The sequence below is a fragment of the Lagopus leucura genome, unplaced genomic scaffold, assembly GCF_019238085.1.
Source record: "Lagopus leucura isolate 7727_CA_CO unplaced genomic scaffold, USGS_WTPT01 Super-Scaffold_100002, whole genome shotgun sequence".
Taxonomy (NCBI): domain Eukaryota; kingdom Metazoa; phylum Chordata; class Aves; order Galliformes; family Phasianidae; genus Lagopus; species Lagopus leucura.
Window position 1 is genome coordinate 69,242,030 of NW_024962263.1, and position 24,497 is coordinate 69,266,526.

The 24,497-nt window shown below is 44.5% G+C and overlaps 1 protein-coding gene across 1 annotated transcript in view; it reads left to right on the forward strand.

The window, feature by feature from the left end:
- Positions 1 to 943: 943 nt before the first annotated feature.
- SDC2 (syndecan 2) overlaps positions 944 to 24,497 on the forward strand; it is a 56,851-nt gene continuing 33,297 nt past the window's right edge. Inside the window, exon 1 of the mRNA XM_042869583.1 lies at positions 944 to 1,055. Coding sequence (XP_042725517.1) covers positions 996 to 1,055 — 60 coding nt within the window. The 5' untranslated portion in view covers positions 944 to 995. The remainder of the gene's footprint in view (positions 1,056 to 24,497) is intronic.

Sequence of the window (24,497 nt, forward strand, 5' to 3'; positions counted from 1 at the left end):
CACAGCAAGACCTCTTGGTTTTGCTTCTGAAGTGCGCATTTTTGGTGCTGTAGATTCCTGCAATATTTGTTTTCTTTCTGGCTCCATGTAATGAGGCACAAATCACAGCCACTCTCCCATTCCTAAAAGTTACCAGTCTCCAGAGAAAAGACTGAAAAAAAGAGGCAGAAAACAAATCAGGCACCCCAATATGAGCTGCCATTTTGGCACCCGCTCTCCATGAGCCTCATCTTTTTCGTTTCCCAACACCTGATGCTGCATTCTAGGTAGCTGGGGAGGATGTGAGAGGCAGCACGGCACGATCCGGCGGCTGAGAACACGCAGCAGAGGGAAGAATTCCCTTGGAAAAAAAAAACAAGAACAAAATTAAAAACAACAACAACAACAACAACAAGAACAGCAGAGGGAGGCTTTCCAGATCCCTACTTCTACCCGGGGCCAGCCCCCGTTCGCTGCTTATGTTTTCCACTGGGGAGGAGGACGAGAGAGGGGAGGATAGAGAGGGGCGGAGGTTTTTTCGGGGGGGAGGGAAGGGGGGTAGGAGGAGGTGGAAAGTTGCTTGAATTTGCGAGGGGCGAGAGCCGGCGGCGGAGACGCGCCGCCTCCTTCCACTGGCTGGGGGAGCTGCCAATCTGTGTTGTAATCCTGCAGGAATTTCTGCGGGGTTTAACTGGGAGCCGCGCCGCCGCTACCGCGCACTCGGGGCGGAGGGCGGGAGGGCGGGAGGGAAGGAAGGAGAGAAGCGGGCGGCCGAGAAGGAGGCGGCGGTAGCAGCAGCAGCAGCAGCAGCAGCAGCAGTCGTCAGGCAGTCCCAGCGCCGCGCAGCGTTGTGCCGCCGGGCAGCGCGGAGCGGAGCGCCGACAGCAGCGGAGCGGAACGGGCCGGAGGGCGCCCGCGGCCCTGCCCCGCGCCCCCGGGCGCTGCCGAGCGCCGCGGCCCCGCTTTCTTCTTTGTGCCCGGCCACAGGCGGCCGCCGCGCCGGCTCCGCGGGAAGAATGCGGTGCGTGTGGCTCGCGCTCACTCTCAGCTTCGTGGCCTGCGCCTCCGGGCAGCCGGTGAGTGAGCGAGAGAGCGGCGGGGCGGGGGAACGGGACGGAACGGGACAGGGGGCGGCCACCTGGGCTCCGTCCGCAGCGCTGCCCCCGAGAATACTTCCCCGGCAGGCGCAGCGGGAGCGCCTCTCCAGCCCCAAGTTCACCTCGACGCCCCGGCCCTGCCCGAGGAGGTGTGGGTTCGGGTCCCCCCGGCGGCAGGATAGATCTGCTCCCGTGGAGCGACGGGCTGCTGCGGAGGGCGCCAAATGAGTAACTGGCCGTGGCTAGGCGGCTCGGGACGCCCCCGAGACCCCCGGTTCCCCGCGGGATGCGCACCCATCCCGGCTGCCATCCCCGCCCGGGCTGACTGCGGGCTGCTGGGGATAATGCCTCTGTTTACGCTTCTCCCAGCCACAAGTGTCTCCGCTGAGCGGGGACCTCTGCTTAGTGCAATTAACTCCGTTGCCGGGATTTGTACCTCCCGAAAAGCCGCTCCTCTGCAGCGCTCCCGCCCTGCGGTGCGGACGACTCGGGAAGGGCTCGGGCTTCGCCGGCGGCGCTTCGGGACGACGCTTCTCGGAGGGCGAGAAAAGAACGCGTTGCTGCGTTTGGGCAAATATTAGGAAGTAATAAATGGAGGTTTCAGTATGAAATTAAAATACCGTGACAACTTAATCCAATTAAAATGAGCTGCTCCACTGAACTAAATAATGTCACCGACTCGGGTTCGCTTTTGAAGTTGCCTGGCTATTGTATAAATAAGCCCCGTCGCAGCCCTCCGTGCGGTGCGCCTCATCGTTAGTGATTCCGATGGATACAATTGCAAAACGCTTTTCTTAAGGGCTAATTAAGAATGAGTTGTGTCGAGCACAGACTCCCGTTCCCGCTAAGCACGTTCCCCCTTGCTGATGAGGTACGATATGCTTTAGTTTCACATAGGAATGCTACTGTTATGAAGTTCTCTGATGGCGGAGTAACTGTGCAACTGCCACAGTCATTAGTTAAGTATGAAGTTGGATGATTTTGCCTTGGGATGAGCAGGCTCCTGCGGCGGGAGCGGGGAGAGCCGTGCTGCCGGCCCTGAGCAGAGCCCTGAGTGCTGCCAGAAAGTTGTGGGCAGATGGGAGAGGTAAAGGGAGGTGGATTTTTCTTTTCTCTCTCCCTCCATTTTTTCTTTTCTGGCGGCGGCTACGTGGTCCCTTAAGGAGGAGTTTTGTAAACTGGTCTCTGGGAAAAGACGGGTGCTAAATCTGTTGTCTGTGCAGAATGCAGTCCTGGCCCTAAGTGGGGTTTTATACGGATGCTTACAACAACCCTGCAAGCTTTTGGAGTACTGTCAAATGGTTTTAGCTCCTAAGTTCTTTTCCTTTGCTTGATTTTCGAACAAGTGTGTTCTGTGTTTGCTTTGTGTAACCACCAAACCCTGCTCTTTACTGGGGTGGTCCCTGTCAGTTTGAGTCATGTTAGAGCCATGTTAAAAACGTACTGGAAATGTAGTAGGGAGCTGAATACCTGTGTGCCCTGGTGTTGGCTCTTGTGCTGCAGATGTGCATTGGCGTACAGTGTCAGCTTGGTAGGATGAGCAGGCATTAGGAGATGGCATCGGGATGCGGAGGGTGCCAGGCAGCTGTTCCTTTTGTGCCTGGCTGGAGGAGGTGGCAAGCACCCACATCAGAGCTGGCAAATGGCGCTGGGCTCACAGGGCTGTTTGCTGTGCATGGGGATATGTTTGGTATCAGTGGGGTCTGGTAACATCAGCAGACGTGGAGGCACTTTGGGACTCATCCAGGCTTGGGTAAATTGTGGAAAAAGTGTTCTTTCTTGTGCCCTTGTAGGAGGGGGAAAAAGAGCGATGTAAAACTGCTGGAAAGAAAAGGCCAGCTCTCTAAGTGTGAGTCAGGTGTGTCTTTTATGAGATTGGGTTCAGTCTTGATGATAGCAGGAGTCAGCGCTTGCGGATTTTAATAGCAACAGAGAGCAGTGCCAAGTATCTCACTGTCCTTGTCAGTTCCCATTCTGCCGAGGCTGATAAACCTTTCTGCTTCTTCCTGCTCCTCATCAGTGGGAGTAATGGTTTTCCAGAGCTTGTGTGATGCTCTGATCCTCTCCACAAGCCAAGGTGGGAGTGGGGAAGCCTTGCTGGCGAGCGGGTTTCTGTGTGCGGCACTGTAATCCTGCTGCACTCACAAATGGGAGAACAGTCGTGGCTCTTCTCTTCTGTAGTGGTGTTTCTGGAGTTAGGGGACTTTGCTTCATGTCAGCTCTGCAGCACTGTGTGTGGGGGGTTTGGTAAAATACAGCGCTGCAGCACCAACATCAACTCTGTGGTCTGTCTGTTCCTTCTGTAAGCATCTCAGCACTGGCTTGTTGACATATACGCTGCTATTGAAGGATTACTTGGGTAATATTTTTGTGTATTTTTCAGAAATATTTAGTATTTTGGAAACATGGTGCTATAATTATTTCTGCATTTGTTTCTAATCATTACTTTGCTTTTGGAATCTGGAAAATGGATACCATGCTGGAGAGGGTGAATATTTGTTTTGGTTTTGAAACATGCAGCTAGGTTTTGGAGATGGTAATTACAGGAGGAGAGAAAACTGCTGAAGAGATGGGTGGTGTTTCAGATTTACATGCTGTGAGCATCTCTCCTAAGTGCATTCAAATCTACATTGCCAAGTAAATTCCAAAGAAAGATAGGAAACTTTTCTTTAGTCTTGATTTATTTCCACTGTTCCTTAGCTCATATGGGCTGCTGCTCCCTGCAGAAGTGAGGAAGATATTCCTTGTTTCCTGTGGCTGGCAGCACCTGGAGCCAGCCTGCACTGCTGGCTGCTGCTCCCATTGCCCTGGCTCAGTTTTGGGGGCCTTGCAGCAGCCCCTCTGTGCTGGAAATTTGGGAGGGCTCCGGCTTCTGCCTCTGCCCTCAGGTTTTGCCATTCTCGTGCTGCAGTCAACTTGCTGCTGGAAGCCTCCCTTTATCTGGATGTTCTCAGGAGTACCTTTCTGGGAATAGGTTTCCCTCCCAGGTTAGCTTATCTTTTAAAAATTAAAGAACAGATGATTCTTGACCTGAGATCAAACACTGAGGTAGTTTCTCTTTTTAATATCTTAGCCCCGAGGTCTGCATTGGAATTGACTTAATATTCGGGCCTGAAGTGCAGAGATGTTTTCTCTGCATTTTTTTCTAGATCCATATCAGGGAAGAAGATGAGCGTCTTCAAGGACAAGTCAGGACAAATAGTTCCCAGTTTGAAGTTGAGTGCTGGGGTTGTGGTTCCTAGGCAGGTGATACCTCTGTGGTAGGTTTGTGGCAATTGCTGCAGCTAATGGGGTAGAGATGGTGGGCTGGAGATAACGAGCCACAAACCTGGGGTTTATATGAAGTTTTGATGGATCTGAGTCTACGTGGTCATAATCTGAAGTGCAATCTTAGGATGACCAGATGAAGGCCTGACTGCTTGGCCAGCAGAGGTCCAAGCTGTGTAAAGCCCCACCTCAAATATGCTGTCATGATCTAATCCTTCCAGGGAGGATGGAGGAGAGCTGCCTGCTGTCCTTGCAGGGGACGTGGCTGCATTTGGGCCAGGCGCCCCAGGCTTGGCAAAGAGCTCATCCATCACGCAGCAGACGAGCTCCCCGAGGAGCAGCCAGCCGCCTGCAGAGCCCTCTGTTTGCACTGCTCTTCGTGGCCAGTTGTCTTTATAAAATGTCAAGCCGAGGCATATGGATGGCATTTATTAATTGCATTATCTCACCAAATTGACTTTTGCCATTGACCAGTTTAAACATTTTCCTTATGGCAAAGAATTACAGGCTTTAGTGAGGCTTGGAGGCTGAACAAAGGACTCTTGTCTACTTACGGAAAAGTGCTCCTTTGTCATCTGAAGAGATCTGACTGACCAGGATTTTTAACAGAAATGTTGTGTTTGAGAATGGAAAGCTTATTCTAGGCCTCGTGTAAGACCCTGCTTGAATGTAGGGCATAAATATGCCCTCTGTGTTGCTGCATTTGAGAGAGGATGCACAAGTAATGAGCAAGCAATTTGGTCCTCGTTCAAGTTGCTGTACTTTGCACTGCAGCAAGCATGAGAAAATTTACTTTAGGCTGTTCTGTGAAAGGATTGTTGTTTGGTTATCTGCAGTTCATGATGACAGTGAACTGCTATCTGTAATCTCTTCAGGACTAGTAATTTATTCATAGGTTACATGGCACTACTCAGTGATTTGGGAACAAGATTTCTCTTGCTCACATTTGAAATATAATTTGCAATCTCCCGAATAAGAACTGCATTTGTGTTTGACCCTGTAGTAATGACAGTTCTCCGTATGTATGTTGTTTTCTTGATTAGCTCAGCTCTGAGGGATGCTTTCAAAAGCCTACTAGATATCTGGGCAGAAATACAAAATACGCGTAGTTCTACGTGCTGGAAAACTGACTGCAGAAGGAGAAGAAATAGTGTGTAACAGCCATTTGCAACAAGTACTCTTATGCTAAACAAATGATTTTTGACGATGTCTCATGTAGGATGCTCATTTAAAGTGAAATAATGATTAATAGGGCGTTAAGGAGTCTGCAAGACTTGGCCCAGTCTGTAGATAGGCTGTGTATGTCGCAAAAGCTGTGCTCAGCTGAAGTCTGAGCTGGATGCTACATCTAAAATCACTGTGCTTAGTTTACATCTGAACAGCTTCCTCAGAATTCTCCTGTCTAAGCTAAATTGTTTTGTTATAGAAGTGAACAGATTTTTGGGAAAGTTCAAATAAAAATTCTGCAATTGAGTTGTGAGGGTGAAGATAAATACACAGTTTATGTTCTCATTAAACATAAGATGAAGGGACTACTGAAGGTCAAACAGCCTTTGGTATGTGCAGGAACTGAATCAAAATGTTCAGAAGTACCACCATGATTAACAACCAGAATGCTGTTGTCTGGATTTAAATATTATGTTGTCGGACGTGTTGCTCCTGCTTGATTAAATGTAATACAGCATAATTTTCTCTGGAGGTGCTTCCACATTGATGGAGGTTGCTTGTCTCCTTTCAAAGCAGTGTGAAGTAGCCCATCCTTGTTTTCTGAACAGTATTTCAGAAGTGTGAGTGTGAATGGTCTCGCAGAGCTGCAGGAGGCAGTGCAGTGTGGGAGGTGCAAGGCTCCTTGGAGGGCAGCTGGGTGTGTGGCTGGGGTGGCTTTCACACTAAGGATGTCTTGAGAGAAAAGTCATAATGTGCTTGCTGCCAGTGAACTGATAACCTATCTAGGCCTTTCATCTCTCCTGCCTCACCTCACATCCTCTCCAGTACGCCTGTTCATGTCCCGCAGTAACTCAGTAGAAGTAAGCTTTCCTCTTTCTCTAGGCTGAACTGCATTAATCCCAGTTGTGTCCCTGTGGGTGACCCTGGCTGGAACTAACAGGTGGTGGATGCAGCTGTGCCCAGCCAAACATTGTGCTCTGGATCTCTTTCAGCTTTAAAAGCTGAGTTCTGTTTGCTTTTTGTATTGGGGTCTGCAGGAGAGGCTGATAGTGGTTTGGTGTATCTTGTAGGAGAGAACAGCTGTCCAGAAGACTTCTTAGAATCATGGAGTCACAGGCATGGAAATCATAGAATCACAAGGCTGGAAAGGACCTACAAGATCATCTAGTCCAACCATCCTCCTATTACCAATCACTGCCACTAAGCTACTAAACCATATCTCAGCAGATACTTCTTCGTTTGCTGGGTTAATTATCCTTGCTCACTCTGGATGTGGAGATCCCAAAATCAGTGTGTCACTTAAACTGATTACTAGGTGAAAGCCTCCTCCACAAAGCCTTTCCTTTCTCAAATCACTTTCGAGTGCAGTTCCACATCCAAGTATACAGTCATGGAGGTATGACATTGGTGGTGTTCTTATAACGTAAAATGAAAACCTGCAAGGAAAGCAAACTGGAAGGGTGAAGCTAGTTCCAAGTAATGGAAATGCACCATTGCTGGGACGTGCAAAAAATCAAACTTCCATCGAATTTAAATTTGTGATGTTGCATAAATAAAAATAGGTATGGCTCAGCCCTATAAATAATAATAGAGTATAATTCCTGCAGCAAAGATTTGCATACGATAATGTTGCTGAGGAACAGGATTCTGAGTTGTCCTGCAATGCAGAACATCCCATTCCTCCCCTGGCTGTGGGGCTATGCCCCCTTCCTGCAGGGAGCCCACAGATGCTGGGTACTTGACCAAGCCACTGGTGGCAGTGCAAGTGCATTAATGTGAGGCTTTGTGTGGCAGGGAGAAGGTGTGTCTGTGAACAGAGCATGGGGAATTGGCTGTGTTAGCAACTGGCTTGTGTAAGTCTCATTGTGAGAAGGTGAGAAGCTCTCAAGAACTGCTGGGGCAGCACACAGTGTTAGGAGACTAATACTATGGGATTATTAGTGAGTAAAGCATTTGCAGCACGTGGAGCTCGTAAATCTCTTCGTGGCAGAACAATACTGGAGATATAAATGAAGTTACTAAGGTGCCATTTGTATCTCCTAAGTTCTTCTCACTGATGGGGTTTCTTACAATATTCCAGTCATGTTCTCTTCAATTATTTTCCATCTCTGAAGAACAACTTTTTGAATGGAACAGCTGTGGTGGTACGTGTGTGTGTGTGTAACTTCTGTTATGAAAGGCAGTATGTTATTCAAGTGTCAGGAAGCAAATGCCCTGCAGAACATAAAGTGTCAAACAAACAACAAAAAACATTGCCCTCAAAATTTTAAGAATTCTTTTGTCCTGGTATGAGGTTGGGAAAGAGCAGTTTCTCTAACCTTATTTATCAGGGGGGAAAAAAAAAAAGCCTTAAACACAAGGTGGTCTTTATGTATTTTATATTTATTTATTTAGTTAGTTAGTTATTTCCCTCTTGTTTCTTAATTTTGTAGTAAGACAAATATTCTTCCATAAGTATGACTTGATCCTCCATAGCACTAACAGGTTCTCTTGATTTTATTCTGCAGCAAAACTTTCCCTCTCCCCTCAAAGCCCTGATAAGGGGACAGGAGTAAGTTTGTGAAGCATAAATGAGATAGGGGGGAGGGGGGAAGGGGAAGGAGAAGGAATGTCCTTAAAAGAAAAACATGAATAATGTTAAGAGAGTGAATATACAGGTGTCCTTTCTGGGAGATGACACCAGGACTGTTGTGGCACCAGTGGTCTCCTGACTCAGCTGAAATTGTCCATCTGTGTTCCAGTTTGGGTTGGCTGAATTTGTCAGGCAAGCATCTTTTCCTAGCTTTTGACCAAAGCTTTGCTGGTTGCATCTATCTGCTGCATGGAACTATGGCTGAGGTTTCCAGAGTTTGGCAGTGGATGGCAGGCAGCTGAGAAGATCCTGTAGCAAAGCAGGAGATACTGTTCTGGGAGCAGCTGTGGTTATCTCTACAGCACAGTACAGAGCATCCTTAGGGATGCAGGGGGAGTGATGAGACAAGGGTGTATTAAAAAGACATACTGATATAATCTAATAGCCATATCTATGTTGAATAACACTTGGAAAACCCACTGCAGGTTAATGATTTGAATGCACAGGGCTTGAGGGTGAGGAAGGTAGATCCCACAGGCACCATAGCACTATTTCGTTAAATAGAAATACTTCCTTAGGGTGCCCAGGTGCAGTTGTTACTTGAAGAGATAGACATTAAGGTTGGGGATGACTGACAATGTTTCCACTCCTGCTGCATATTGGAAGTGCTTTACCCTTGCTTTCAGCCCAAGCAGCCATGTGTAGTCAAAGAGTAGGGCTGTGTTTGGCACTGTTAGGGAGGGATCCTTGTGCCTTTGTTGAGGCTCAAGCTCTGTCTTAAATAGTGTTTCTGTGGGGTGAGGAGGCCTGTGACACTGTGCTGAGCCTCACTGAGCAGGGAGAAATTCTGAGCTCCAGCTAACACAAGAGCGTCGGGTACTGTTAATAGTATTGCTGTGCTGGAAATGTCATCCCTTGTCTGCTTTGTTACTGTAGGGCATTAGAAAGGGGAAATGACCTTTTTCCTTTTTGTTCCTGTTCTTACTGTGATTCAAAACCTTGAAAAGCTTATTCTACCCTTGGCTGGTCTGGGATTTTGTGATTTCACTAATGCTGCTTTCCTGAGCGTATCTCTTGCACTTAACAGGGAGTTAGTGACCTGCTATCCTGATAGAGGTCTCTTCTGGCGGATACCTTTAATTGGTCTTCTGCTTGGTGGCATAAAAGCTGTTATAAATGAAAAACCAGTTCAGCTTAATAGCAATGAAGGTTTTCTGAAACTTTTTTGAGAGCCGTGTATCTTGGCTGTAGGTTAGAGAAGTCTTCCAGCCTTGTGAATATTTATTAATACTGCCATGATATTGTATCTATCACGCCTGTCTGTAACATGTAGATAGGACACTCAGTGTTACTTCTTTGCCATATGCTTCTTGCTGTTTTACATAAAATCTGAGGGTTTATAACTAATTTAAGCATGTAAAGGTATTTCACTTGAGGAACCTCAAAAGACTGAGGAGAAAAATTCTTCTGATAAACGTTTCCAGTTTCAACAAAAGCAGATAGGATCCTTCATGGTGGAGATTTTGGCTGTCTTGTAGTTGGACCTGGTATGATTCCTATAAAGCAGGGTAGCTCACATGGCATTTACATATTTGTGATCAGAGATGAATGTCTGAGGAGAGGAATAGCAAGAAGATTCCTTTGGATTTCTCTACGACTTTCTGTAGATGCACAGGCAAAGCTAACCTCTCTCTTGTTACTTAGAGCAGCTCACACAACTGGAAGACCTCCTTAGAGGGGTCGAGCAGGCAGCTGTGCCAGCTGTGCAATTAATAGTGGCACCTAACGGGGGCGGAGTGGAAAGCAATAGGATGTTTCTGTGCATCTTAACAACCCTCCCAACAGCTGGGCTTGCTAGAGTGAGCTCAGTGAGCTGTGAAATTTAAAAGCAGGAAGAAAAAAAAAGGAACAGGCTGAGCTTCTAAAGATTTTCTTACCACTGGGTTTGTTACACTGTTAGACTCCACAGAAGGTGTAGTTGACTCTAAAGTTACTGCTCTGGGTGTATATTTCATGTTTTATTCCTTGAAGCTTTTAGTCTTTGGGCTCGCAGTTAATTTGAGATTAATTTATAATTAAAATTTTACAAGAAATGAACGGGTAACTGAATGCATTCACTACCAGTCTCAGTGTTGAGCTGTAAAGATGAGCAAGGAAGGGTAGTATAATTATATTTATACCTAATTTTTGTGTCCAGGGCAGTTCTTTGGTTTATGCCCTCCCAACATGGCTACCGGAGACTGCTGTAAGTGGGGATAGCCCTGAGCCCCTTAAGAGCAGGAGATGGCGTGCAGCTGGGTATGTGGAGATCTAACTTGGCACTTCCCAGCATCGCTCATTATTGTGACACTAATCACCTACTGTATGTGCAAGTGCAGAGAGTGTTTAATTAAGAGTATGTGTGGGGAAAATCATAATTCCTCAATCTATGTGGAGTTACATGGTTGTCATATTTGAAATGTGTGACCATTGGTTACAAAGGATGTTTTCTGGAAGTGCTGTAGATCTGGTGGCATATGTCAGGGACTGGAAAATGTAGGCTATTTATAATTATCCACAGGTGGAGAGGCAGGCAGCAATGCACAGCGCTAGTAATAATTATCATCAGTGTAGAAGTTCATCTCTTAAGCCGTTGGTTCTAACACACTAAAAAGTATTTGATCTGGAATCTGGCACAGCCTTCAAGTGGAGCTGTTCAAAGGAGTCCTGACCTAATTTTGCTGAGTAAGTGTGCGAGCCTTCCGCATTCTGCTAATTTATTGCAAAAGGTTTTAATGATAAAGTCTTTCTACCCTACACGTGCACGTATTTTACTGCACAGCATTTGAATGAAAGCAGCCATTACCAGCCAGGTGGTAAATATAGCATGCAGCTTAGCAGAAATGACCTTCAGTTAAACAGAGGCGGTCCCTTCTACCACGCTATGCAGTTGTCATTTAAATTTTTTTTTTTTTTTAAGCCTATTTTTGCTGAGTCTTTTTGTGAGTAATTGGAAAGCCTGAAGCACAGTGCTAGGCTCTGTGTGCAAGGGTAGACTTGGTAGTTGTGCTGAACTCCTGTTTCAGTCAGCACTTCAAGTATGGGAAGTGACTTACAAATATATTTGCTCTCCTTCTCAGGGAAATATATCATGAAATTATAAAACTTTGTCCACTGAGCTATGTAATTTTTTTTCTGTTATAGCATATAGCATAAGTGCTTCGACTTTCCTCAGGATAAATCAAAGCAGATGGAATGACATTGTGTCTTAATGGGCTTTCATCTTCAAAAGAAAATGAGGAATAAGTAGTCTTGTTTTTTCAGCAATGTACAATATTGCAGTGATAGGGAGAGTTCAGGTAGGTGTTCCTCATTACTGTGTAGTTGTAGGCTGTTTTTATCATAAGATAAAACACAAACAAAGCAACCTCAACCGAGGGCTTTTGAATTCCATTTAACATGTCACTCGTTCATTTTCTCATGCCATTATCTCTGCAGTGTTGTTGTAAGACTACTGGTTTCCTACCAAAAATGCAGCTTTTTGTTCAGTATGATTTTCTCACTTGTGCTAATGGCATTTCTGAGCAATACTGTGCAGCACACAGTAACTGTAACTGCACTAAATTGTAATTTGCCTTAAGTTCTTTGCTCTTTTTCTTCAGTCTCTCAAGCTTCCAGTCTCATTGGACTGATTTTTTTTTTTTTTTTTATTTTTTTTTTATTGTATTTTTTCCCCTTCCCTGCTACTGGAGTGCTGCCAAGCCAGCCAGGTAATGGCTAGTCTTGGCACAGCTCTCTGGTCTCATGTTGCAAGCACGGGATCCAAGAGCTGGAGACGAGGCACATGAAAAGCTGGGTCTGCTCTGGTTGTTTGCCCACCATCAGCAGCCTTTCTGCTGGCTTTGCTGTGAGTGGTGATGGGAAGGGGGAGCAGGCAGGGGATGGGGGTGATAGAGTGGTGCAGAGCAGCTGGAGCATCCCAACCAAGCTGTAAAGGAGATACCAGTGTGGGGTGGGAATCCACCTCTGCTTGCTCAGCCCTGACTGGCAGCACAGCACGCATGAGACAAGTGTTTCAGCAGACGTGGATGATTTGAGCAAGATATCCCTCATCTTCTCTGCTTTTTGGAAAGTGAGTGTGCGGAGCCAAACACTGCAGCTTGGCGCTCATCGCCACCCTTTGGGCTTTCTTGGAAGCCCTGCAGCTCTCCTCTCACATGGGCAGGATGGGCCAGCAGGTGCAGCAAGCTGCTGGATCCGCTGCTCTCCTGGGACTGCAACATTGCTGCAGGGCACACTGGTGCACAAGCAGCAGTTGGTTGCTGGAGCAATCTGTAACTGCGTCACCCAAGCAGAAGGGAGCACGTTGGAGCTGGGATTAGTTAGAGATGTGAGATGTGTCCGGTTACAAGGGAACTATAATCAAGGTGACAGCTGCTTTCCCTACGCTATATTGAAACAAAATATCCCAAGCCCTGAGATAAAGACCCTACACTCTTACTCTTTCCACAAGTTGTTGGAATACTTAGCGCTGTTCGCTAATTAAATGTCGGAGGGGCAGACTCTTTCCATGGTTACCAAAGGGGAAAACTGAACATCACTACCCCTGGACCGGGAGTGCGGGTGGACGTGTGCCCTATTTACACTTGCCCTTAAGTGTTTATATCAGAACTTCCTGATCACAGGGCTGTTCTCCCAGCACCAGAAAATATAAATCCTGCCCTGCTTGGCATACCACGGTGTTATATAAAATAAGTATTTATACTAGTCCTTAAATGACTGTTTCTTTGGCTACTTAACCTGGCAGACCTCGTCAGAACTTGGAAGTGAAAAGCAGGAGGTGCCACCTGAAATAGCATCAGTGCGCTGCTGGGGAGAAGTGTGTTTGAGGAATGGGCCCTAAGAGTTCTTCCTGGGCTCTATTTATATCTTCTGTCTAATAATACCTGCTGAATATTTTTAAACAAAATGTTGCCTGTGGGTGTCTTACCCACAGGAAAATATAAAAATACCTTTCCAGGTTTGGGGATTGTAATAAAGGACAAGTTTGTTTGGGGAAAAACTTTATGTGATAGAGTAAGATAAATAAAGACCACAGGATATTATTGGTTTTGAGCTTTATAGTGGGGTTGTGACCTAAGTTTTAGGAGTAATCTTTTGATACAAAGCCTTCTCGTTGTAGATTTCTCTTCAGAGAAAACAGGTCCTTGGCTTTTTATTGGAGGGTGGGGGGAAGGGATGGCCAGTGAAGTGTCCATAAGCTGGGTTTTCTTCAAGGCAAAGGATCTCTTCCCAGGCCTCTGCAGAGGGTCCATCAGAACAGCATCAGAAGATGGGGTTTTTAGCTGGGGTGCCTGGGTCTGTAAAGTCAATGGGATGAGAGATCGAAAAGTCATCGAAGGAAAAGCCAAGGCTCTGAAAAAATCAACTTTGTGAAACTTAACTCCCAAAGGTGCAATAAAATGCATTAGAAGCTTTGCAGCGTGCGTTAAGAGATGTCTGTTCTCAATGGAGGAGGGTGGGTGGTTAGGCTGCGGCCTGCTAGGCTGTGCAGGAGATGGCAGCCCCACCACGAGCTCCCTTACACATCCCCTCGGCTGGAAACCTCGTCTTCCTTGGCACAGAACCTTCTACAGCCAGCGAATGGAAAAGCATGTCTGCATCTCACTTCATCTGTGATCGGTGATGTGAAGTATTTCCAGAGTTGGAAGTACATGCTGAGCACCGCTGATACTCCCATCAGTGCAGAGAAATTGGATGATAGTTAAGGTACAGGTGAAGCACGAGGTTTCCTGGCTGTCAGCTGTTTGGTTTTTTTTAAAGCTCCTGCTTTATCCTTTTATCTTCTCTCAGTTGCACCCAGCATGGACCAAGGCTGTGCTGTGCAGAGCCCTATGGAAGAGGTGCTTGGTGAAGCAGAGAAACTGCTCAGTAGTTAGGAGGCATGAACATCTACCAAAGGGCTTTTGTACCTAATGATTTTTACTCTTACAAAGCTTGGAGAAATAGGTACCCTGATTACAAGTATCCCGTGGGCTGTCCTCTTGCTTGAGGAGACAGCTTCTTCGAAGGGAGCAGGAACAAACACTGTGGAAATGAAAGGCAGAGGCGTTCATGTAAGAATCTCTAATTTATTTTTTTTCTCTTTCCATATGTATTTTTAATCCTCTCATGCTGGCAGTTGAAGAGGAGTCTGAAGGCAGTGTGTTCATTAGGTGTGGAACTTGTGAAGCCTGACCAAAATGAATAGGCTCTGCTGGGCAGTCATTGGGTACGTGCTCTGGAAATAACTCCTTCATTTTCTCTTGAGGTTTGGGAGATGAAGGGAACTTTCATTCAGCTTTCCTACTTATTTAAAATAATATGTTGGCATGCCAAGCAGAGCAGGATTTGTTTTTTCTGATGTTGGGATAAGAACCCCATGATTAAGAAACAGGCAGCTTGTGAGTCCTAGTTTGTTTTCTTGTGTATTTGATGCTTGTGTTTGTTGTTCAGCAAGGTATTCGCAAAAGTAAAAGTTTTATTTTAGGAAAACTTGTGAAATAGGTGATGCTTTCAGAAAGAACAATGTGACTTTTTTGGCAGCATCATGGCTAAACAAGTAAATATGTATTTTGGTAAGGAGCCTGACCTTGAAAATGTCTATGGACCTGTCCCACTGTACCGTCCTTAGTGTGTCTGTAATTGCAGGCAGTCTCTGAAACACCACAGGTCTTGCATCAGGTATGTTTGTAACTTTTTTTTTTTTTTTCCACATTTGATGAATTTAGGAAGACTTTTTAGTTCTGTGACAAAGGCCTGGATGGCTCCACTGTAAATTCTCTGGATTTCCAATATAATTAGCATAAGTTGGAGCAAAGTGGCCTGAAATTCTGGTGGTGGTTTCTTGGCCCTTTCTATGGAAGAAAAGAGAGCTGAGTACTGACTTCCTTGCGTTTGTGACTTCTGAACTGAAACTGTTGCTGGCAGAATTTATTTGTGCATTTGTATTTCCAGTGTAGAGGGATCTGTCCTGAACTGCTAAAAAATATTCCTTTGCTGAAAATTTGGTAGAGGAGATGGGATCAGTACCAGCAGAATTACTCCCTGTGGGTATGGAGGGCACCAGGACAGTCAGACAGAGATGGGCAAAGAAGAGAACCACAGCTTGACCTAACATGCTGAAAATCACCCAGTGACTGCTCATGGCTGAGTGATGTCACTCCAAGAAGGGTTTGTGGCCCTGCTGCTGCAGCTGCTTGGCAGTGGACTGCCTTCACGGGAGAAGGTGTGGAAAAGGCACTAACACCACTTCAGGTATCTGAACTGATGTAAAATTACACAGATAAGGCTGTCAGTACTTCAGCTCAGCATAAGAAATTCCTAGGTCTGACTGGCACGTAAGTTACTGCCTTGTTACACTTGTGTATACTTCTAGTAAAGTATCTGTGTTTTATCTTTGGAAATCAGTGATTCAGAGCTTTCAACGAAGCTTAAGGTTGTGCATCATGGTGTATATTGTTATAATGCTCCTACTTACATGATTAAAATTAGGTAATAATGTATAAATGCTGTTAAAACTTGGTTGATGTTCACCTACTAAATATTTACTGGCTGCTAAATATCAGTCATTAATGCCTGATAAGTGAGGGTCTCCAGGAGGCAGCTCCAGTTAGGATGGCATTTCTCCTGTCCCTGCACAGTTTTGCATTCAGCAACATCATTCCCACCTGCTGCTTTTTGCCTGAGGTTGGAATTTCCTCCTTTCACTGCTTGTCACTGTGGCTGGATGGAGATATGGGGATCTTGCACCCTCCCAGTGCTCAGAAAGGGGGTAGTTCTCCGGGACCAATCCTCTTAGAGATGTGAATTCATTTGCTTTGCAGGGAGGGTTGAAGCAGGGCATCTATTCAAGCAGCGCTGTGATTTCTTCGTTGGAATTCAGATAGATATTATGCATGTTACAGAGCTCAGTCTCTGGATACATTTTTACTCTTTAAAGTCTGCTTTTAAATGTCAATATACTCACCTCTGAAGTTTAAGCATCCAGAATTGACAGATGCATTTTCAGAATTAGAGGGAAGGAGGAAGGCAGTACTAAAATAAAACTCTCTGGGACTGATTCAGCATCAGTATGCAGTGGATAATGAGTTTGGAAGTACCGTAGATACCATTTTCCAGGACAGCATGAGCCATATGAATGTGTGTCGGTTGCTTCTGGAGTGGAGTGGGCAGGATTTTGTACAGGGCAGGAAGACAATAATTCAATCACATGCATTATGGTTGCTTGATGGGAAGGGCGAAACTCCCATTTCTGCATGGGGGAAAAAATGCAGGACAAGGGGGAATTCACAAGAGTTGTTCAGAATGGTGCTGTTTTGTCTGTTAAGAAAGAACTGAGAAGGTAACAAACTATCCTGAGAAGAGACTGCAAAATCTAACTGCTTGTGCCTGATCAGATACATCTAGCAGACCGGCCTTTCACAACAGCTTGGGATGTGCTGCTGTGTCCTTTAAAAAGAAGTGGTGGTTCAATGGATTTTTCTTGATGCGTTACGTGGTGGTTTGCTGCAGTTGGAAGTTAGGGACTTCACTTCTTCAAAGCTAGAGTTTTCTAGTGCCCAGCTGTTTAGGGATTTCCATGCATCGGCTTACTCTGTATAGATCATGGAGCCAGATTTAGTTATTGGCTTTTTGCCATTTAAAAAGCCATTACTTCTTGGCAATTCTGATACTAGATACTGTATTAATTTCCTTTTCAGTCCTATGTGTGAGGTTTTATTTTTCTTATAGGAAACCACAGCATATGAAACTTTGAGGATTAAAACTAACTCCGAGGAGTGTAATTACCACTCAGCTCTCCACTGCATTACACTTGTTTTGTAAACTGTCACTGTGCAGCTGAACTTACCCTTTGAATAAAGCCTTATGTGCTGTGAGAGTTAATATTTAAACCAAACCACCTGCTTAAAATTGGCTGCCCATTGCCCTGGTTACATTAAATTAGGATCTACAGTAACAAAGTGAAAAGGTTCTTGTTTTATAGCCTGAGCCACTTTCCCACCCTTAGGCATCAAACTTATTTTGAGTCTCTTGCTTGGAAGAAAATAGAGTTCAGTTTTTAAGCTGCACATGACCGTCTCAGCACGGTGAAAATAGAAACTGGTGCTATCCCAGATGCATAATTCATCCCGTAGCTAGCAGGCATTCATGCAACACAGTAAACTGTGAGAGCTGCTTCCAGCACGCAGTGCGTGTGGGTGAAGAGGGCAGTGGGGGATGCTGTGCTCTGCTTGGTGCCTTCCCATCGTGTGCTGGGACTGCTCAGCCACTTCCTTCTGCACTGGTGGGAAAGGTGCCTGGAGGACAGAGACTGGGCACAGGGACCTTGGTTTTGGCAAAGTAAATGTTGACCTCGAGTCCATTTAACTTATGGAGAAACTTAACCGAATGTTCTCCTGATGGAATGCAAAAAGCTATTTGTATATGAACAGGCTGCAGCTTTGCTGGTATCCACTGGATGAAAATAAATAGCTTCAAGCTTTTGCGAAAAATGACTGTTTTGAATTTGCATCAGAAAAAGAACAGTTTTGTAGCCTGTATCACTGTTGTGTGATGTGTTTCTCCTTTCCTCTTTCCCCACAAACAGTACTATTTGCTTTTCCACTATTGCATCATTGTTACTAGTTACTGCCGCCCGAACTGGAACGCTGGAATCAAGACTGTCTGCTACTGAGTGTTCCAGAAGCATTACAGAAATTCGGTCATGTTAGTAGCAAACCCTTGCTTGCTTCAAGAGGAAGAGAATTTCTTGATTTCCGTTGGGGGGAAGGGGAGGAGAAGGAAAAAAAAAAAAACCAAAAAAAACCAAGATGCTTCTGCTCTTGATTGATTTTTGAGCAAACACGTGGTAACAGGAAAAGAATGATGACTTTGGATTAGAAGAGGATGGATTTGAAGAGGACATTGGGAAGAATGAGGGTAGTGAGGCACAGGCACTTGCCTCAAGTTCTGACTGCCATGTTCCTGAAAGTGTTCAAGACCAGGTTGGATGGGGATTTGAGCAACTTGATCTGGTGGAGTGTGTCTCTGTCCTGCCAACTTAAACCATTCTATGATTCTATGAAATGCCATTGACTTGAGTCAAGGTTGTGTTGCAGTCATCAGAGACCTTATAAATGCTGTTGCTTTGGAGATGCATCTTGGTTATAAAGGGGAACACAGAAGTTTGTCTTATAGAACAAAAACACGACAAAGATGACTAACTTGTTAGTTGTTTTGATAACAGGTAATGTTCATCTGTTTCTCTACTACTTTTATTTTTAGAGGAATGAACACTGAACTATGAAAATAAATGTGGTATGGGCATGGTAGAAGTCACAGAATTGCAAGGTTGGAAATGACCTGCAAGATCATCCAGTCCAACCGCCCTCCCATTCCTATTAGTACCACAAGCACTAAACCACATCTCGTAGCTCCTCATCCAGGCGCCTCTTGAACACTGCCAGGGACGGTGACTCCACCACCTCCCTGGGCAGCCATTCCAGTGCCTGACCACCCTCTGAGAGAAAAAGTTTCTCCTAATATCCAACCTAAACCTCCTCTGGTATAACTTCTGGCCATTTCCTCAGGTCCTACTATTTGCCTGGGAGAAGAAGCCAGACCCTTTTACACCACAACCTCCCTTCAGGAAGTTGTGAAGTACAATGAGGTCTCCCCTGAACCTCCTCTTCTCCAGACTGAACAATCCTGGCTCCCTCAGCCGCTCCTCATAAGGTTTGTGCTCCAGACTAGGAGCACAAGTCTAGGTGTCTTGTCTGTGAAGAGAGGAAGTACTTTGAAGTCAGTCCTGTACAGGTGCTGAGCATCAAGGAAATAAAACTCTTCATTCATTAGGATGCATTTCAAAATAAAAAATTGATAATGTTCACCAAAGTGATTCTTAACCCTCCCCAATTAAAAGTTCCTTACTTGCTCACAGCTCTGTCTACACCCTTCTTCCAAGCAATTTCTGTTGGTGTACCACTGTGCATGTAGAATGCAGATGTAGCAAGACTTCCTTTTCACAGTAAAGGAAAGTTCTTTGGGAGTACTTGGTTCCATGAGAGATTTCTGATGGGTGTAGGAGTGTTGACTGCTTCACAGCTATAATGCAAGGAAATGAATTCCAAGTAAGGTAGACACTTGAGCCAGCAAGATGTGGCTACTCAGTGAAGCATTACCATCTCAATTTTATGAGTGTGTCCCTAACAACAGTAGTGAGGTGGGCAACCAGCTCCAGCCCTACCATGAGTTGCCCATGGGGATGATGCCCTGGTGTATGCTTACTGCTGTGTGGTCTTAGGACAATGACGTTTACGTCACTGTGGTACGTGCTGCTGAAGAAGGTGTTTTGGTTGCATAAAACTAAATAGCTTTGATTTGTCCACCTTACTTGGCTCTTTTTAGATTCTTGCAGTGGCTGACCTTTAAATAAAAGTTGGTGGGACTACGATAAAATTTGTGTTGAGACAGATATGAGCTGGGTCTCAAGTGTTAGACATATGCAATAGCCTCCCCACACCACACCTTATGGTGATGTTCTGATTAAATGGATTCCATTTTATGTTTGCACCTAGTTCATTTTCCAGAACCACTTACTTGTGGTAATTGGATGCCAAGTAGATTAGAGGTTTAAAGCATAAGCGCATATGTGTACAGTGTATTACAGCATTTTGGGGTTGCTAATGAGTAAGGGGGAGGAAGTAAACAGACCAAGTAATGAAGAGAATTTGTATTTTAAAAGCAATCCTTTGCAATATAAATTAAAAAATAAGCAGCCAAAACCATAACAGACCTGATGCAATCCATGACTTAAGCACATTCATAGGTTGAGTGTGTTGAGCAAGCACCAGTGGAGTCCCCGGTGGGATTCTGTGTGGTGTGTGACATGAGGTGTGAATGAAGGCACCTGACAGAGGTCCAAGCTGAGCCATAGGCTGTGGGCAAGTCCTAATTCAGAAGTGCTGCCAGGGCAGTGGGCCAAAGCTGACCCACGGTGTTCCTTGCAGGGTTTGTTGGCTGTGTTAAAATGCTCCACTGAGCGATTGCATGGTTTTGGATGTCCCAAGCATGCTCTTGGCTGCCGGCTACTTACTTATTTCTTATTGCTCTAGAGAGAGAACAGAATGTACAAAATTCTGTGTAAGCAGCGAATGACACAAACATTCTGGTAGTAGTGCTGCTTTGTTCAGAACTGTATTTCAGTGAGAAAGCTGTGATGGAAGCAAAACTTGACATGCCCTGGGCTGGGAAGAGCAGTGTGCTAGGTTCAGCTGGGCAGGGGACCTGATAAACAGGGAAGAGGCAGCTGGCTGCCTTATAAGTTTGTTCTAAGAACTGCTGCTCTTTTTTTTTTTTTTAATTTAAAAAAAAAGTAAAAACTGAATCAGATTCTATAAACCAAAGGTAATTTATGTGCTGTGTTTGTCAGTTAGTTATGAATGCAGTTCCCAGGAGAGAAGCAGATCACTGGAAACAAATGTAGTGCCATTTCAGTGGAACAGATGAGCAGCTCTACAGGAGGCTTCTTTAACAAGCTTGTTTTGGTCAACAGCCCTTCAGAGCAAGAATTCATGTGGCCAAACTTTGTAAGTCTTGACAAATTCTCACCATGCTAACTGGAAGAAATAGTGTTTCTTCTGAGCCCCGTGTGAAGGTTTACTGGAACTGAATTATAGCACCTGGGAATGTGCCTTCGTAGGTATAGATATGGTCTAGTTGTGTAGCAGTTGTGCACACAGACTCCAGTGTTGTTGCAGGGTTGGATGCTCCAAAGTTGATGTCAATTGTGATGCATGACCTGTGGCGTCTGCCTTAATTCTGCTCTTATAAATTCACCATCCCTGGAAGTCTCATAGTTCTGATTCTGTTCTGTTTTCTGACAGATATGTCCCATACTGATCAGGCACACGTGATGTTTGGATTATTGGGCTGTGTTGTATTCAGCTTAGAATTCCTGGATTGTAGTTTAGCTCTGGATAAACAGCTTGGTAAAATTTATTAAACAGACTGCCTCAAATGCTTTGGGGATGGAGGGCAACCCAACCTGGATTCCTGGAGCTATAACCACCGTGTTTGGGTCATCCCCTTCCCTGTGACACCTTTTTTCTTTGATTGTCAGCTGAAGTGAAAGGCCTGCAGTTATCGTGCCTGTGGAGCTGTGCTGGGTGCTGTGTTGATAGTTATCCTACAGCAGCAGGTGGTTTTGCAGCCTGGGTGACCATGGTGCGTGCTCCCCATGTGCTATGAGGTTTGGACATGGCTGTTCACACACTTCTCTTCAAAGCTGCTTGCTTGAGCCCTGGACTGGGATACCAGCATGATTTTGGGCTGTGTACCCCTGTGAGTGCGTAGTAAGGCGGTGTCTCCAAAGCTCATGGTGAGTTCTGCTCTGTTCCAGAGGGTTTGCAGAACCACCCTTGGGCTTTGCCAAATCCTTCCCTCTCTGCTCTTAAGGCTGGCAGATGAGTGATTAAAAATAGATCTGGCTGCTAACAGTTTGAATCCCCAGGTGGCTGAATTTCCATGTAATGGATCTCTCACCATAATTCGTCTGGTTGGGGTTTATCAGTGATGAAAAGCTGCCTTTGTGCAATCACAGTTTTATTCATCATGTTTTCTTTCTGCAGTTGCTCAGCTTTTATGGCACTCATCTCTGCTAGTAGGTGGTTTTTGCTACCGTGAAAAGTGAGGAACTCTCCTGAAGAGAAGCTATACGCCTTTTTTGCATCTGCCCTTTTGCTTCCCTTGTTTTCACACCTTTTAGTACTGCTGCAGCCTTTCTGGGAAGCAGATACGTAACTTGTATTGGAACGAGCAGTTGATACGACCCATATTTGTCCCTCAAGGTGTGTGACATCTGCCTATGTAAAGTTTTAAAGACAAGGTGGTGGGGGGACTTTTTCCTCTCTCCTTTTCCAAGCAAAGTTTCAGACCTTTTTTGTCTCAGGTACACCAAGGCACTGCAGTTCTAAAAAGGTGTTGAGTGAGTTTGAAAACACAGTATCATTGGCATGTAGTTTTCTGCTAGCGTGCCATCTCAGCCTGCCTCGCCACCCTTTTGAAGAACATGGCAAGGGAAGTATAAAACAGTTTATGAAATATTCATAGATGGAAACTACAAGTATTTTTACCCTACGTCCATATTTTTTACTTTCTTCCTGTACCTTAGCTTAGACTGGTCACTTCTAGAAAGAGAATGCATTATAAAGCTACATTCTTCCTTTTATATCTTTTTAATATCCTTTAAATATATTCTGTATGAAGTCTTTATGCAAATGTACTTTTTTGACAGTTAACTTCCTGTGTAATGTTTTTTTTGGAGCTGTGAGATACTGAATGAACATTCCTCCTGTTTCATGAAGCATCTTGCCTTTGTTAGCATATAATGTTTCTGCAATTCATTAAGCTTCATAAGAGTTTCTTCACAGTGAATGAAAAGAATTGCAGGTATTTCAGGAATCTGTGAATAGCTATTTCATAAAAAAGGGTTAATAAAGAGAAGCATTTTGTCCTTGTAATCTGAGTTTCCAGAAATGGAGCTACTAAGAGTTCAGTGTTACATTCTACTTGCTAAGGCCTGGTAGCTCTCTTTTATCCAGCTAAACTGTAATCTTCAATGAGATTGTGAAGAGAGAAAAATACAACTCTATGCAGTGTCAGAATATTTCTTGCCACAGCAGTGAGTAAGCTTTTTTTTTTTTTTTTTTTTTTTTTTTTTTTGTCTGATACAGAAGTGACAGCAGTATTAACTTCAGTGTAGCCAAGAGCTAGAGTAAAGGGAGGGTGGCTGGATAACAAGTATTATTTGAGTGCCTGTAAAAAGACAGTAAGTAAATTACTTGCAAATCCTATAGTGTGCTACAAGTCCTTCCCTGGTAAGGAGCATTAAATAATTCTGCTTTGGAAAGATATCCCAGAATGCTCATTTTACCTCTTAGGAAAGTAATTCTGCTAGATTTGCTTTCCTCTGTGTAGTGCATTGCGGGAGCTGCTGTGAGAGCCCTTCAACCTTAATGCCTTCCTTTTAGGAAGTGGTATTGCTAATGGGAAGTTGTACAGATTAGGTTATATCAGTGCCTGGTTTCTATCAAATGGCTTGGCAGGAATTGCTGCATGCTCTGCTGATAGATTAGGTCCTCTAATGGAGTATCTTTACAAACGCAATCTCAAGTGAGATGGTGTAGGATGACTTCTATTTCATGACAGTACTTAAGAGGATTGCCTTTACATCACGGAGGCTTATTGTGCTTCAGTTTACTTATGTTTAATTTTTAAGTAAGTATTCCCTTGAGCCATGTACTCAGTTTTACTTAAGCCACATAATAAGGTAAGTATCAGATGAGGATGATTGTTTTACAGGCATGGATTTTCACAGTGTAATTAAAGTTAATGTTTTTCTAAACTTGTTTGGTTTTGTATCTTTTACAATTAGTGTCCAATATAAAAGATAGGTTTTTAGGCTATTGCTGTACTCATTTTCCCCTCCCCCTAATGTGATTTAATTATTTGGGGGGCAGGAAGCTCTCTGGTCTGGCTTCAATATTTCACCAACCTATAAATTTATAGAAGTATGCCAAAGCCTGAATTTGGCTAAACTTTTTTTTTTTTTTTTTCCCTCTCTTATCAACAGTGATCAGGAGAGCAGTTTTTCATGGCACAAGGCTGATTCTTACACAGGCAGTCCTGTGCTCTGATGCACTATGGCTTTTGTTAGAGATACCAGAGAGAACAGTTCTCAGGCAGTACTGCCAATGAAACAAAGCTCTTTTCTCCTCTTCTCAGCAGCCTTAGGCTTTTGCTGCTGGGGGAGGTTATCACAAAATAAGAGTAAATTTACAGTCAGTGCAAATTCTCTATCAGTTTTGAAAATAACATTAACACCTGTCCAAAATAAGAGAGATGTGCTGTAGTGGTACTGGTTTGAGTTATATTGTCTCTTCAGCAGGACTCAGGCACATCCTGCCCACGTACCTGAAAGGAGCAGAAACATTCAGGTGATGTCTCAGTTCACATAGGTGAAATTTTAGGCCTTGAAAATAGAGTTCGTTCAGCAAGTTTAAACCGAGAGCATTTTATGTGGTTTAAAGTGACAGAACATGAATCAAGTATGCACCTCGCTAGTGACTTCTGGTTATCTGTTACTGCTGTAGTGACAACATGCTTCATGTGAAAATCAAGGAGATTTGGAAGTATATGGAAGTTTTCTATACGAGAGAAAGATGCTAAAAAACCTATGTCCCCTATAGCCTGTGTTCTGATGGCATCAAGCTGTTGTGAAGAGTTCATATATTGTTTGGTACTGTTTTCTGTTCCTTACAAGAGGTTACTTGTATTAAAAAGAAATTAAAAACACCACTGGGAATGCCTATTCTGAAAGGTGTCAAAGCTCTCCAGCTGTATGTGCAAGAAATCTT